The sequence below is a fragment of the Manis javanica genome, chromosome 12 (genome assembly GCF_040802235.1).
Source record: "Manis javanica isolate MJ-LG chromosome 12, MJ_LKY, whole genome shotgun sequence".
Classification (NCBI taxonomy): domain Eukaryota; kingdom Metazoa; phylum Chordata; class Mammalia; order Pholidota; family Manidae; genus Manis; species Manis javanica.
In genome coordinates this window covers 8,526,770-8,540,514 of record NC_133167.1, presented here as the reverse complement: position 1 = coordinate 8,540,514, position 13,745 = coordinate 8,526,770, and the positions used below count along the sequence as shown (strand labels likewise).

Genomic DNA, 13,745 nt, shown 5'->3' with positions numbered 1-13,745 from the left:
GTCTTACACAACAGAAACAAATTAAATGTTCTAGAAAGGAGTAGAAAGGGAGAAGAGTAGAGAATAAAAATTTTACAAGAGCTACTGGAAGAAAGGTAATTTTAAGTAGCAACAAGAGATACAAAATGGGGGAGAAGCATCAATCCAGGTAGACACAACAATCAAAGCCAGGGCAAGGATGGTGAAGCACTTGGTTGGGCATGTTGAGAGAGGAACAAGCAGCTCAATCTGCCTGCCTGCAGCCAAGGGTGCAGAACAAACAGGATTACAAAATACTGGGGCCATAGCATAAGTTATTAGCATTTTCATATATTTGCTATTTACAAGGCAACTACAATCACTTGGTTTTCAAGAGTTAAAAAAAAAAAAGGTAGGCCCTCCATATGATCTCCAATAACCTGCTCTCTAAGGACATAAAGCAGCTTAGATTACAAGTCAACAGTGAATTTCAGATAGGCTATCCGTAAAAATTCCTTTTGGGTTTACAGGATCATTACACACTTACCAGTGTAAGGACTTCAAACTGAGTTAATCTGACCTTAAAAAGACAGCACGAGGTACATCTATTTATTCAGAATGCTGCCCATGGTGGAATGAGTAGGAGTTCTGAAGTCGGGGTAAAACTCACTGGTTATGACAGCCAACAAGTTGATTAAAATACACACTGAAATGCTGTAAGTTCAAGTCTTGAAAGCTTGTTGAAAGACACTTCAGCTTATTAATAGCCTTCAAAATCCATGTATGGGTAATAACATATTTATAGAAATAAATACATCCGTGCTAAGAAGAAAGAATAAAACTAGAATGATGTATAAATTCAGTTTTGTACTTAAAGATGCACACTATACCAAAATATAATTAAGTCCTCAATGTAGCACTTAAATGATCAACTAATATGCAAATAATGGGCAATATGAAATGGCTTGCCTTCATTTTTTTAATATATATGATTTAAGGTAACTTGCAGTCTCTAAAACATGTACCAACCAACAGATTAAAAAAACACTCCCAAAATCTTTATTAGCAGTAACCATCATCCAAAATGATTATTAGAACGACATTTAAATAACTACAAAATATTCTCACTTACAGTATCATTTTATTTTCACAAGACACATTACTTCAATAAACATCTAAAGAATCCTTATTATGGGCCAGGCACTGAGCTAGATAACAGGGTTTAAAAAAAGGGTAAGAATGACTTCAAGGAATTCATAATTGGCTGAAGAATACTACTGTACACTCAAATATTCTCCAGTAGGATAGCTACATATATAATAGAAGTATGTTCTAGGTAGAAAGGTGTTAAATGAGGCAACGGTCAATGCTGCAGTGAACCAGTAGAGGAAGGACCCTATGCTCCAATCCATCTTTGTAGCCTAATCTACCAAAACACAGCATCTAGCACATAAATGACAACTGACTCTAGGTCAAGAGGCAAAAACCATATTTTTCAGATTAGGCCCTTGAAACTCACAAAGGTTAAATTATTTGCCCAAGGTCACAAAGACAGCAAAGGCATAGCCAGGACTGGAACCCAATTTTTTTTACCTTCAAATCAGATACTCACTTGGACAGTGCTTGTTCACTAATGAAAGAACTCAGAGTTAACAGGCAGCTTTTTTTAACCTCAGCTACCAGACTAACTTTAAATCAAGCATAACCACAAAACTAATACCAACAGCTTCTGCACACTCAAAACAGTAAATTGAATAATGGACGAGAGTTCCTTTTCCTTCTGGCCAATCCAGTTTAATGAAACTTTAAGAATCACAACCATAATCTGCAAGGCCTAAGAGAAAAACTATTATGCAGATTTATTTCAGCCTAGGAAACAATTTTTATGCCAATAAACATAAACTATGAGTAAGTTAGGGTATTAGATTTAATTAAGAACTGCATTTTTAAATATCCAGGACACTGGCCAAGTTAAATTTTACTTAAATAAAAATCAACAGATTGGCTCAACATCAGTATATTTACCACAAATAAAAACAAGCACCCACTATTATAGAGTAACCTAGCAGAGCAGGTAGATTTTAAAGAACAATTGCTAGGGGTTATGCCTTCAGGAAATCTGTAAAAAAGCTGTTTGAACTATACACAGGCAATGAAAGAAACTACATGAATATAAAGCTAAGAAAGTTCTTACAGCTTAAAAACTACAAGCACCAAGAGTGTACAGCAATGTGCAAACTATATTTATTGTATAATCCCCCAAATCTTACTCCTTGCACCCTACTCAAGCCCTCTGATAGCAGTCAGGAAGATGTGAAGAGGCTGTGATCACAAAAACAAAAAGCATCCTGAGCATCTGCTGGCACCAAAAATCTTTCCAAGCTGGAAGGCTGGCTGCATAGTCAGCAAAGACCAGTCTAACATTATTGGTTTGGAGTGGGGAGGAAAACAGGTATTTTCAATCAGGTTTATAAGTGCACCTCCATGCAAAGCAGTGATATTAGATAGCCCTTGCCCTCAAGAAGCCTATAATACAGTGGGGCGGGGGTAAACAAAAGCAACACATGTCAAACAAATTTAGCACTAATATCCCAAAATAAAGCATACATAAATAAATAATCCAGAAATAAAAGGACATCATCACATGGTAGAGGATTCTGAGGAAGTGATTTGAAGGGATGAGTTGAAGTGAACCCAAAATGACTTAATGGGAAAATGTTGGGCTGGCAGTATCAAGAATTTGAGTGAAGATGAAAACAACAAACAGGTTGCTTTTTCAACTTAAGTCCGTCAAATTACCTCAACAAATGGGGGAAAAATAAAAGGGCAACTGGTGGTTATGACACTTGCTCAAGAAGATCTCCCCCATCCATTAAAATTATTTTCAGAAAACCTCCCTAGATTCTGTAAAGACAACAGATTAGCATTCAGCAATGCTTTTCCTTAATTGTAGTCTGTGCTATTAGAAAGTCAATTTCATAAGCACCACAAACCAGAATGGGTTATGTTGTCAATAATTAAAATGTAAATAAATTTGCCTGAAATTTTTCTAAACAATATTAAATATCTTCAATAGAAGGTATGTTGAAAAAATATCTAGCATATTGATAAAAAAATAATTCTCTCAACAGAGAGAAAAGGGCCCAAGTTCCACGACCAATTTCATAGCAATTCCAAATTATCAAGTACTGTAATCTTCAATCTACCTTGCATCAATGCTCCTCCCCCCATCACCACCACTACTGGTAAGAAGCTGTATCTTCATTTAATAACCTCAAAACAATAATTTTCTAATACTAGTGATAATATCTTACACTTATTTAGCAGTTTGTAGTTTTTCAGCCTTTATATCCACTGACTCCCACAACTACTCAGTCCTGTTTAGAGATTACTCATCCCCATTTTACAGATAAACCTGGAGACCTGATAAGGTTAAATGAATAGCTCAAGGTCACACAGCTTGTGTCCCTTTGGTAGGCCATCCTTTAAGTGGATCATAAAACCTTACTTAGATAATACAAATCCAATAATCTTAAAAGTTAGAATGGAAATGTAACCATTAGCTCAAATTTACTTTGCAAGGTGAAAGCATTGGTTTTACCCTGGCCTAGCATCCCCTTCATTTTAAAATAATAATTAGTTTAGCACCTTCTGGAACTCTAACTGCCTAAAGTTTTCTAAAACTTTTAGAAAGTGAAAAACTAAAACAAAAAGCCTGCTCATGGACAAAAACTAAATAAGTAGATGTCACCTGAGCAAAACCACTCAAACTCCTGAAAAACTGGGAAGCAAAGGGAAACAATGACAATCTTAATTACAGTTCTTCAATTAAGGATACTGGCACATTGATAGAAAGGCAGATGTAAACAAAGCCCACAAACCCCAACCGTGTAATGTGCTCTCTTATGCTTAAAATAACTGAAAAACTCCCCAATCTCAGAAAGATATAAAAGTCACACTAATTCAGTTAGACTGAATGTGAAGTTTTGAAAGAATTTTGTTTCCTCTAATAAAATTCACAGTTCCAATCTCTTTGCACAATGTAAATATGAAAAGGATCAATTAAAAAATCTGCAATTTATTGTCTATAAACCTGGTAATTCCACTCGTCAATTCTAACTGCTCTCCCCCATTCCCACCCCACCTCACCCTTAAATGCGACACACAGGCCTCATATACATAGGCTCCTTGCCTTTTTCTCTAACAACTAGGACCTTTGTTCCAAGCGTCGTTTTTTTAGCCCACTCAATAGCTCTTTCAACTTCCTACCACGTTATTTTTTTTGTTTTGTTTTCTTTTTAGAGAGGAGATTCCGAGCCTCAACTTTACCGGTCTTTCAAAAATGAAATGCCAAAAATATCTAAAGAGACTGGCAAGGAATAGAAAGTTAAACACACCACTAAAGGGCCTACAGAACGGAGTAAAGCCCGGGGATCGGGTGATGTGGCAGCCCAGGGAAAATCGGGAACGCCGACTAGGGAGACAGCAGGGGAGCAGTTAGACGTCCACTCAACAGACTCCCCGTGCTATTCAATGTGCCCCCACCCCCACCCCCCACACACGAACATTTACACACTGACACCTTCCCTCTCTCAGTTAATGAAGCAATTAAAACTCACCGCCAGCAGGATGTTTAAGCCTCCCCAAAGTCAAACGGCATTATCAAAAACAATGTCTAAAGGGTTTAGGAGCAGCCCCTTCTGTTCCCTCCTCACAACACAAGAGTAATCAAGTCTCTCCCGTCCACCAAGGGCAGTTCAATTATTTCCACCCTATTTGCCTGTGTTCTTAAAGCTTTCTTAATTTTTCCCTCTAGCAAATTAAGGATTCCTCTTATTCTGGAAGGAAGCGATACTGAGGTGGACAGATTTGGGATCTCACGACCTTCGTTATTTGAGCTCCTCTCTAACTTGCCTGAACTAGAAACCCCACTCATTACTGGTGAAGGACGGGGAGAGAGTGGTGAATGGACTAAGGATATAAGATTTTACGTAATCCCATATAAATAAATTCATCGCCTAACTCGCTTAGAATGCTAACACTTCTGGAGTGACACCTGGTCCACCTCCCTCCCAAGTCTGGACCCCCATCACACAATTTCCATTCTGATCCATTAAGGAGAGCTATCCTCCGCACAGACAAGTTTCTCGGCCCCTTTTCACGCTCTACCCACCCCGCCCCCCGCCGGCAAGCCCGTCTCGTACCCTCCCCTCAGCCTCAACTTCCCACGGCTAAAAAACTTGCCTAGAGGAGACCCTGTCTCCAGCCTCACCCGCCCACAACCGTCCCCCTTATTAGGAACCCCTTACAGCGGTCTAAAGCCACTCCGGCCTCTCCCTCCTCTGACCCTCGCTTCCCACAACTGTTGTCACTCGAGCTGCTCCTAGTTTCCATTTCCGGGCCTTCCCCGGCCCTGGAGCCTCCCCTCTCCCAGTTTCCGGGCCCCCCATCCCATTTCCGGGGAACCCTTGCCGTCTTCACAACCCCCACCTGCACTTCCGGCCCCCCACTTTCTCTCTTCCTAGACGCCCTCCAAGCTCCGAAGCCCACTTCCGGCCCCCCAACCCCCGCAGGGCTCCTCAAGATCTGCACGCCTTACCCCGGTTCCGTGAAGGGCCCTTCTCATTGCGGGGGCTGGAAGGAGAGCCCAGCGAACCACCCCGCTCCCGCCCTGCCCGAGTCCCTCAGGCCGCGGTGTCCCTCGAACGCCTCGCCCGTCAACCCCCGGCCCGGCCCTTCCGCGACCCCACCGTCGCTGACGCCGCCGCCGCCGCCGTCGGGAGCAGGCCAGGCGGGGGCCGAATCGCGGCGATGACACAAGCAGGCTTCCTGGGACTTTCTGTTCCAGCTCCTCCCCTCCTCAGTCCACCCCCCCACCGCCATCCCTCCCCCCACCCCCCGCCCGACAGCACAGCCCCCTCCCCCCAAGCCTGGCCCAGCCACTCGGAACTGCGTCCCAATTACCTAGTTGGGCCCCAAAGTCTCCGGTCCGGACTCGGTGGCGCGGCAGTAACTTCCACTCGCTCCCCCCACCCCCCCCCAGCGGCAGCGACGGCGGCGGCGGCGGCTCCTCGGGTCCCTTCAATTATCAGCTGAGCCGCAGCACCGCGGCCGGCGTGCGCCTCCGTGCGCGCCGCCTGCCTCCCTCCCCTCCCGTTCCAAATACCCTCCGGGAACTACTTTGCCCTCCAGCTCTGGCTGACGGGTTGGTCCACGAAAAAGGCCCCACAGCTTACTCGCGGCCCCACACGTCGCCCCTCCCTCCCCCAACGTCCCGCTCGTCTACCCGAGCGGCCTGCGACCTCCTCCCTATCCCTTCGAGGGACCAGGAAGGGGAATGTGGTGCTCCGCTTGGTATCCCTCCGCCGGGGTCATCCCCTCCCCTCCTTGGTAGCAGGAACTAATTCTCCTTGGGTCACGGGGGAACTGAAGGTGGAATTTCACGGATCAGGGCTCCCTGTGACCCTTGAAAGAGAGGACGATCACCCCAAGTCAGAACCCCCCTGCTAGCTTTAAAGTGGGGTTCGGTTTAAACCAAGGCTTTGGCCCCATGACCCCAATCAAGCCCCGCCCCTTCCTGGTTGTCTTAGCGACGGTTGTGGCGTCCCAAGATGGCGTCGTGGCTGCCAGAGACGCTGTTCGAAATTGTAGGACAAGGCCCGGCGCCGAGCAAAGACTATTACCAGTTATTGGTCACCCGGTCCCAGGCAAGTGTGAGCCGCGGTTTACCCTCCCTCCTAACTCCCTGCCCGCCCTGGTGAAGCACGGAACCCTAGTCGCGCCAAGCCTAGAGAGACTGTGGCTCGCCGGAAACGCCCGGTCGCAGCTCCGAGACGGGAGATTTCCCTCGTCACCCCTTGGCCTTCTCGGCCGGCCCGGCGCCCCGCTTGTCCCTTCCCAACCCCAGCCTGGCTCGTCCCCAGGGAGCTTTCTTCGCATTCGCACAACGCCGCCCGCTCCCTTCGTGCTTTCCGGGGTTCCTACCCGTAGAGTTCCCTCCGCGCGTGGAGAAAAACAGACGTCCCGTCTTGCCGTGCAGCCTCACCTCAGCATGGAAATGAGGGAAAAACAGACTCAGCCAAGTGTCCCGAGGAGGAGCCGGCAGGGGAGGGGAAAAAGGGACGATCTCTTTTCCAGGGTAGGACTTAATCATGGGGGATTTAAAACATCTCTTGGTGGTCTTTACTTGTACGACGACCACATCAAAACTCCTTATTCTTGTAGGAATTTATGGTTGAGAGCTTTCCCCTTACCTTTTCTGGATCCCCTTCTATCCCATTGAAAATGTGCGGGGGGTGGTACAAAAATGTTTCAGCTGCTTTGCGCGTCAGCCCCACCCATGATGACATCTGCTCCACAACAATAAGACCGAGGATTATGTTATCACTGTAGTAAAGTAACCATCGGCCTATTTTTATTACTACTTTCGCTATGTAAGGTGGGCTTTTGGATGATTTATTGTGCCCATAAAATGATCAAGTTGAACTGGCCCTCCACTCGGAACACGTTTCTGATTCTGGAACACGTTCTAATTTCCGAGTTTATGCCTGTCTCTGAGATAATACGTGCTTCTTGCACTTCAGTAGATGGTATTCTTGTAAAAAGAAATTTAGAACTGTGTATTTGTTTTGATGTAGATACTGAGTGTTTCATCAGTTTTTTTTCCTGAACCCTTACGTACAATAGGCAGAGAATGACTTTTTGTATACCTTCAAAAGCATCTTTTAAAGTATAAGTAACATTTATTTTATTTTTTAACTCTGAGGTTTACAAATACTACAAGCATAATATCTATTTCAAGTATGATAGTCTGCCAAACATTTTTAATTAAACACTTTTTTAAGGAATTTTTACCCATTTAATTGGAATTTTTCATATGCTGAAACTTAACTCTTTTCATACATTTTTTAGGATTGACTGTTTTCCATTCACTTTAAGATGTATATATGAGCCTAATAATTCTTCATCTTCTAATGTAAATGATAGAAAGCAGTAATAGCTTAACATATTCCTACTTCATTTTCTATTTTCATCTACCTTAAGTAAGTTAGAATGTTCTACTTTTTATTTTACAGGCTTTTCCATAATTTGTCTTTTGAGAAATTTTTTGAGCATTTCTTTTTCTTGCAGGTTGGTATTATTAATGTACTGTACCCCAAGATTGTAAGCCTCAACAAGTTGAATGCTTGTTTACCATTTTATTTTAATAGATTAATCATAGAAGCACCCTTGGCATTATTTTTACCCAAGAATGCTTCTGTTGTTGATGTTCTTCAGACTTTGCTCTGTAGGCCAACTTGGGCACATATTCTTCTTCTAACTATTTTGTTTTATGAAATACAACCCACCCCCATTCTCTTTTTTGTTGTTGTTTTTTCTTTTTTTTTTTTTTAACTAACCTTTCTGTCAGTTGCATATATATAAAATCCTGTTCAAGATTTGATCCATTTTCTTTTTTTAAGCAAACCGAATATATCCATGACAGCCAGTGAGAGTTCATCTCAAATCTGATTAATTCACTCTCTTTTTAAAGTAAATCTTGTTGTGAAAAATAGTAAGCCAAAAAAATAGTCTTTTCAGTCAACTGTATTGAGAATAGCTATTTTCTAACCACAAGATGATTTTTCTAGTCTCAGCACAGGAAACCAAACATCCAGTAAGAAGTAGTCTGACATAAATAAGTACTAAAAGACTGGAATTAAAATGTGTTTTATAAGGTGGACTTTTTTCTGGAGTAACGTTCTAAAATTGATTCTTCTACATTTTTTTTCTCTTTTTTGCCTTTATTTCCAAAAATGTTGTGTTGTCCAAAATATGCCCCAGATTTAGATGGATCTGTCTTTAACTCTGATTGCCTTTTTTATTTTTTCTCACTGTTCTTGTTTTTATTGACTTTAAATCCAAATAACTACACATAAGCCATGAATTTGAAGGCTGATATCTCTCAGATAATCCTCATACCAACATTGGCATCATCCAGAATATAAATGTTGTACATAAATATTTCCTTTACCTTCTTTTTATACAGTAACATTAAAAATATTTTTTATGCTTATAGAGGCATTCCCAGTTAACAACTTGGTGCAGTGATTTTTTTTTTCCAAAAAGGGGCTTACAGAATATAGCTTGAGGAAATACAGTTTAATTCTCAAATCTTATCTTTATAATGATGATCCAAAGACCATAAAATCAATGCACTGCTTTCTAAGTCAAAGATTTACTCAATTATTCTCACCCTATTTTTAGTAATATATTTTCTTACATGGGTTTCTAATTCTTTGAAAACTAGTAGATTCATAAGTTAGGGCTGGAAAGAATCTTGAATATTATGTAGACAAGGAATATTTAACATTTAGCTTCTAAGAACATCTTAAGTTGTATACCTGAATGAAGATCCTTGCCTTAATTTTAACCAGTGATTTGGCATTTACTATGGGGATGCAAAATATAAGAAGATTCCTGCCTTCAAAGAATTCATCATTCATTCAACAATTATGCATTGAGCACCTTTTATGTGCCAAGCACTGTTCTAAATACTGGGGAAACATCAGTGAACCAAACAAAATCCCTTCTCTCAGGGAGCCTATGATCTAGTTGGGAGAATATAGTTAGTGATTTGATTTATAAAACACTTAAATGGTTTAATGTTTATTTTTGTTTTTGTTTTTTTTAAGTCCAAAGGAAGTTCATGATAAGTTAATGAATAGCACAGATATTTTGAAATCTGAGTCAAAGGAAGCAAAAATCATTGTTAGACTAAGAGGTTCTCTGAAGGGTACTGTTACAGGTATTTTACTCTTGAAATTCTGTCTTGTCTCTTCGAAGGAGGCATTGCTTAAACTGGCCAGAACTGACTACTTAGGTTTAATGTGACAAATGCTGGGAAACTGCTAGAAGCAGTAACCATATGCTAAGTAGATGAGAAATGACAGATATGGCCTCATGCAGCTGATAACCCAGATGGGTGTCCCAAGAGTGTCAGCATGTTATGGTCAGTCCAGCAGATGAAACAAGGAAGAATTGGGTAATAGATTAATCTTATTTTATCTCTCCATTTAATCCTACTCAAAACTCCAAAAAGATACTTGAAGCTCATGTCATCTGAAAATTTAAAAAATCCGAAAGCTCACTCCCCAAAAATGGCCAATATATTTGACATGCTCTAGAGTTGCACTGATAGACTGAAAATACCTGGGGTCACATGCCAGCCTATGACAGGAAACTGTCATCTCCATGGCTTCTGAAAAAGCAGTTAAAGAAAACTAGACTTAGTGACTGCTTCTGAGGGATTTTGCAAGAATTGTACCAGTGCCACTTTAAACTATAGACCAATTTAAAATTTAAAATATAAGTACAGTCTAATAAAAATGATAATACATGCACCCTTTCACCCAATAAATCCATTTCTAGGATTTTTCTATCCAGAAATGCTTTCACATGTGTACTGAGCTAATTGAGCAAGAATGTTCACCAAAGTAAAACAATTGTAAAAACATATTTCTATTAGTGGAAATTCAGTTAAACTGTGAATCATTCATACCGTAGAGTACCATGCAACCTTTTAAAAATGATATGATGGATCTCTTACTTATTCAGTAGACCAAATAAATCTTAAGCAAGAAAAAAAAAATTGCTGGGTTAAATGTACTATGACCCCATTAAAAAAAAAACCACCACCACAAGTTTTATTTTTATAAAATAAAAATTATTTTTTGTTGTAAGTGTTAGTGGAGTTTAAATAAATGTTGGAAGAAAGGCTGGAGTGATTCACTCTTAAGGATAGAGTTACAGATTGCTTTCACTTTCTGCCTTGTCTTTCTGAAAGATCTGAATTTCACTACAATGAGCATTTATTTTTATAATCAGAGAAAAGCAAAGATTTGAAGTGAAAATGTAAATGGGGAACTCTTAACCCTGAGAGATGGTGCCCTGCTCTGGGCATCAGCTTCTACCTGTCTCATCCATGAGCCACTTCCCACGTTAAATCGGTGGGCAGCATTGATGACTGTACCACCAGAGTCTACTAATCTTGGGGGTGGATGCAGGGGAGCCGATTAATCTGATTCAGCAAATTTTAGAGAGAATGTAAATGGGTCAGTAGTTACTTATGAAATGTTAAGGAGATCCTAGTGTCTGGAAAATTCCACCCTTATGGTTTTGCTTTTGTTTTTGTTTCTAATGTAATGATTACTTTTGAGACTAAAAAATTGCCCTCTCTTGCTTGCCTTTTTGGGCATGAGATAGTACTGCTGAGCTAAAAAAGAGACGTGGAGAGTAAAATAAGGCAAACGTGGTCCACTGTACAGATATGTCTCCCAGTAAAGCCTAAAGAACAGAACTTCCGAAACCAATTGAAGTCAAATTAAGTAACATCAGGTTGCACATTTTGGGAGCTGGATGGGGATACAAGCACCTTGATAGCATGCTGGTATTTTCCCAGGGAACCCAGGAACCCCTAAATCATGCTCTATTCTAGCCCTGCTCACTACGTAAGGTCCCCAAGAGTCCTAAGCATGGAGAGGATAAAGCAGAGAGTAAACCTACATTCTCCTTTTACTTCCGGTTACTTTCCTGCCCCTCGGAGAACCTTCGCCATTAATGGAGGTGAATATTTCTGCAGACTGCAAAGCTGTGTTGCCCATTCAGCCCAATGGCCTGCAGCCGCAGCCAAAATGTTTCCATACTGAAAAAACTGGTGCTGCTCCCTTTAAAACCCAGAAATCAGCGATACACTCGCTTTCATTGATTTTCCTCTTCCCCCTCATTATGTCTTGACTTACCCTCTTTTTCATCTGTCTTTTTGCCTCCCAAGGGCCCTCATTTTTCTCGCTGCCATTGGAAAACAGGTGTTTCCCTTCATCACTGCATCTTAGACCTTTCAGCCCAGCCCTGCTCAAGGCCCTCATCAAGGAGTGCTTTCGTTTTCCTCCTGCTCTTTGTGAACCAGTACCTGCAATAAACATGCCCTTCCCTGACCTACAGGTTCCTCCAGGTAGTTCTGCCTACTGCATTATTCTTTTCTAGTCTTCATAGCTGACACACTTTAGAAAAATGATTTCCAGCCTCGTGTGTGACACACCAGGATGTGCCCAATTAGTTGTGAAATTGCTTTTAGAAATGCAAATTCCTTTTAGTTTTTCAAAGTCTCAGGGAAGAGGGATAAAATTATACAAATAAGGTGATTAAACTCTTAAAAATTACACTATTCTGTTCTTTACTATATCATAACCCAGTCACCAAGTGGCTTCTGAATCCACATTCCAAAATGACACGACAACTTACCGTAGCTCTGGTGTCATCCTTCCCCGGGTAAATGGTTCACTCACCACCTATGAGCACCTACTCAACCCCAACAAGGACAGCTAATCTGGTCTCACCCTGCATTGACACAGATTTACCTCCTGATTATATAGGGCAGTAGAGCACTTAATTGGGAATCACTGAGTCACGGATCTTGCTGTTTCTCCTGCCCCTCTGCAAGCTCTTGACCTGGAGCAAGGCACTTTATTCCTCTGGGCCCCAGTTGCCTCATCAGTATAGCAAGGTCACTAGTCCAAGAGATCACTAAGGTTTACTCCATTTCTAAAATTCTATTTCGAGTGAAAGTACTGTTTTGCCCTGGAAAAAAGCATTGTCTTTTGAGTTGGTTTTGAATATCCGTATTAGTAACTGTATGATCTGGTGTAAGTCTTCACCTGCTCAAGGTTCCATTTCTTCATCTGTAAAATGAACAATTTAACCCAGTTCAGCCTTTAGCCACTGCATAGATATTAATAATGAGAGCCACCAAGCTAGTGTTTCTTAGAAGGTTTCATGATCAAGTAAGTTGGAAGATCCTGGGTTAAACAAAATTCTACTTGCTTCTCCATAATTTCTTAGGGTATTTGATATCCTACTGTGCATCATGAAATCTCCAAGAGGAGACTGCAGCAATGAGCTTTCCCTATGGACATGTAACTACAGAACCCCTTTATCTCTGAGCATCTTAGGAACCGAGGTTCTGTGGAATGTTCTTTGCAAAACACCCAGCAGGGGCATTACGATTAGCAGACATAATGTGGGGTGGGGGGCACAGGGAGGGCTGTACAACGCAGAGAAGACAAGTAGTGATTCTCTAACATCTTACTACGCTGATGGGCTGTGACTGTAATGGGGTATGTGGTGGGGACTTGATGATGGGGGGGAGTCCAAAAAAAAAAAGTTAAAACTTGGAAGTAATGTAATTGTCTAGTTTTATAAGAAAAAGGCTTATTAAACTGTGGTACAATGACATAACAAACAAACAAACAAAAAAAAACACCCAGCAGTGTACCTGGTACATAATAGCAAATAGGGAAGAAATATTAAATGTTTATATTGCATTTTCTTCTTCCAATGTCAAATCAAACTTCATCTTTTCCAGGAAAATGATTTGTAGTAACTCTTTACTTATAGCACTATTTTTTTTTTACACTCAGCTTATGTTTGCACAAAAATATCTATTAGTGTTTTGATTGGGATTACAGTGAATGTATAGACATACTTACAGAGAATTGATATCTTTATAATACAAAGTTTCCAATCCAGAAATATAGTATATCCTTCCTTGTAGAATTTTTTTAGGTATTATTTAATTTTGCTCAATGATTTCTTATGGTGTAAAAATCTTACATATGTTTTGTTAGATTTCTAGATATTTGACTTCTTCATTGTAAGTTATATTGCCTCTTTAAATTGCATTTTCTATTTGTAACTAGTAATTTAAAAAATTGATTTTTGCTTCTAGTAAACTTTCTTTTATCTAATGA

At 40.8% G+C, this 13,745-nt stretch overlaps 2 protein-coding genes across 23 annotated transcripts in view; one reads left to right on the top strand and one right to left on the bottom strand.

Annotated features, from left to right (window-relative positions):
• TRIP12 (thyroid hormone receptor interactor 12) overlaps positions 1–7,230 on the bottom strand; it is a 138,253-nt gene extending 131,023 nt beyond the window's left edge. For 15 of the 20 annotated variants that reach the window (XM_073218006.1, XM_073218014.1, XM_073218017.1 and 12 more), the window contains exon 1: positions 5,923–6,111. The gene's annotated coding sequence lies outside the window, so the exon portion shown is untranslated. The other 5 variants (XM_073218011.1, XM_073218008.1, XM_073218010.1 and 2 more) reach the window with 5 other exon arrangements.
• FBXO36 (F-box protein 36) overlaps positions 6,285–13,745 on the top strand; it is a 74,873-nt gene continuing 67,412 nt past the window's right edge. For 2 of the 3 annotated variants that reach the window (XM_036997774.2, XM_036997773.2), the window contains exon 1: positions 6,285–6,665. In XM_036997774.2, coding sequence (XP_036853669.2) covers positions 6,570–6,665 — 96 coding nt within the window. In that variant the 5' untranslated portion in view covers positions 6,285–6,569. Of the gene's footprint in view, positions 6,666–11,770; positions 11,934–13,745 lie in introns of those variants that run through there. The other variant, XR_012123474.1, reaches the window with a different exon arrangement.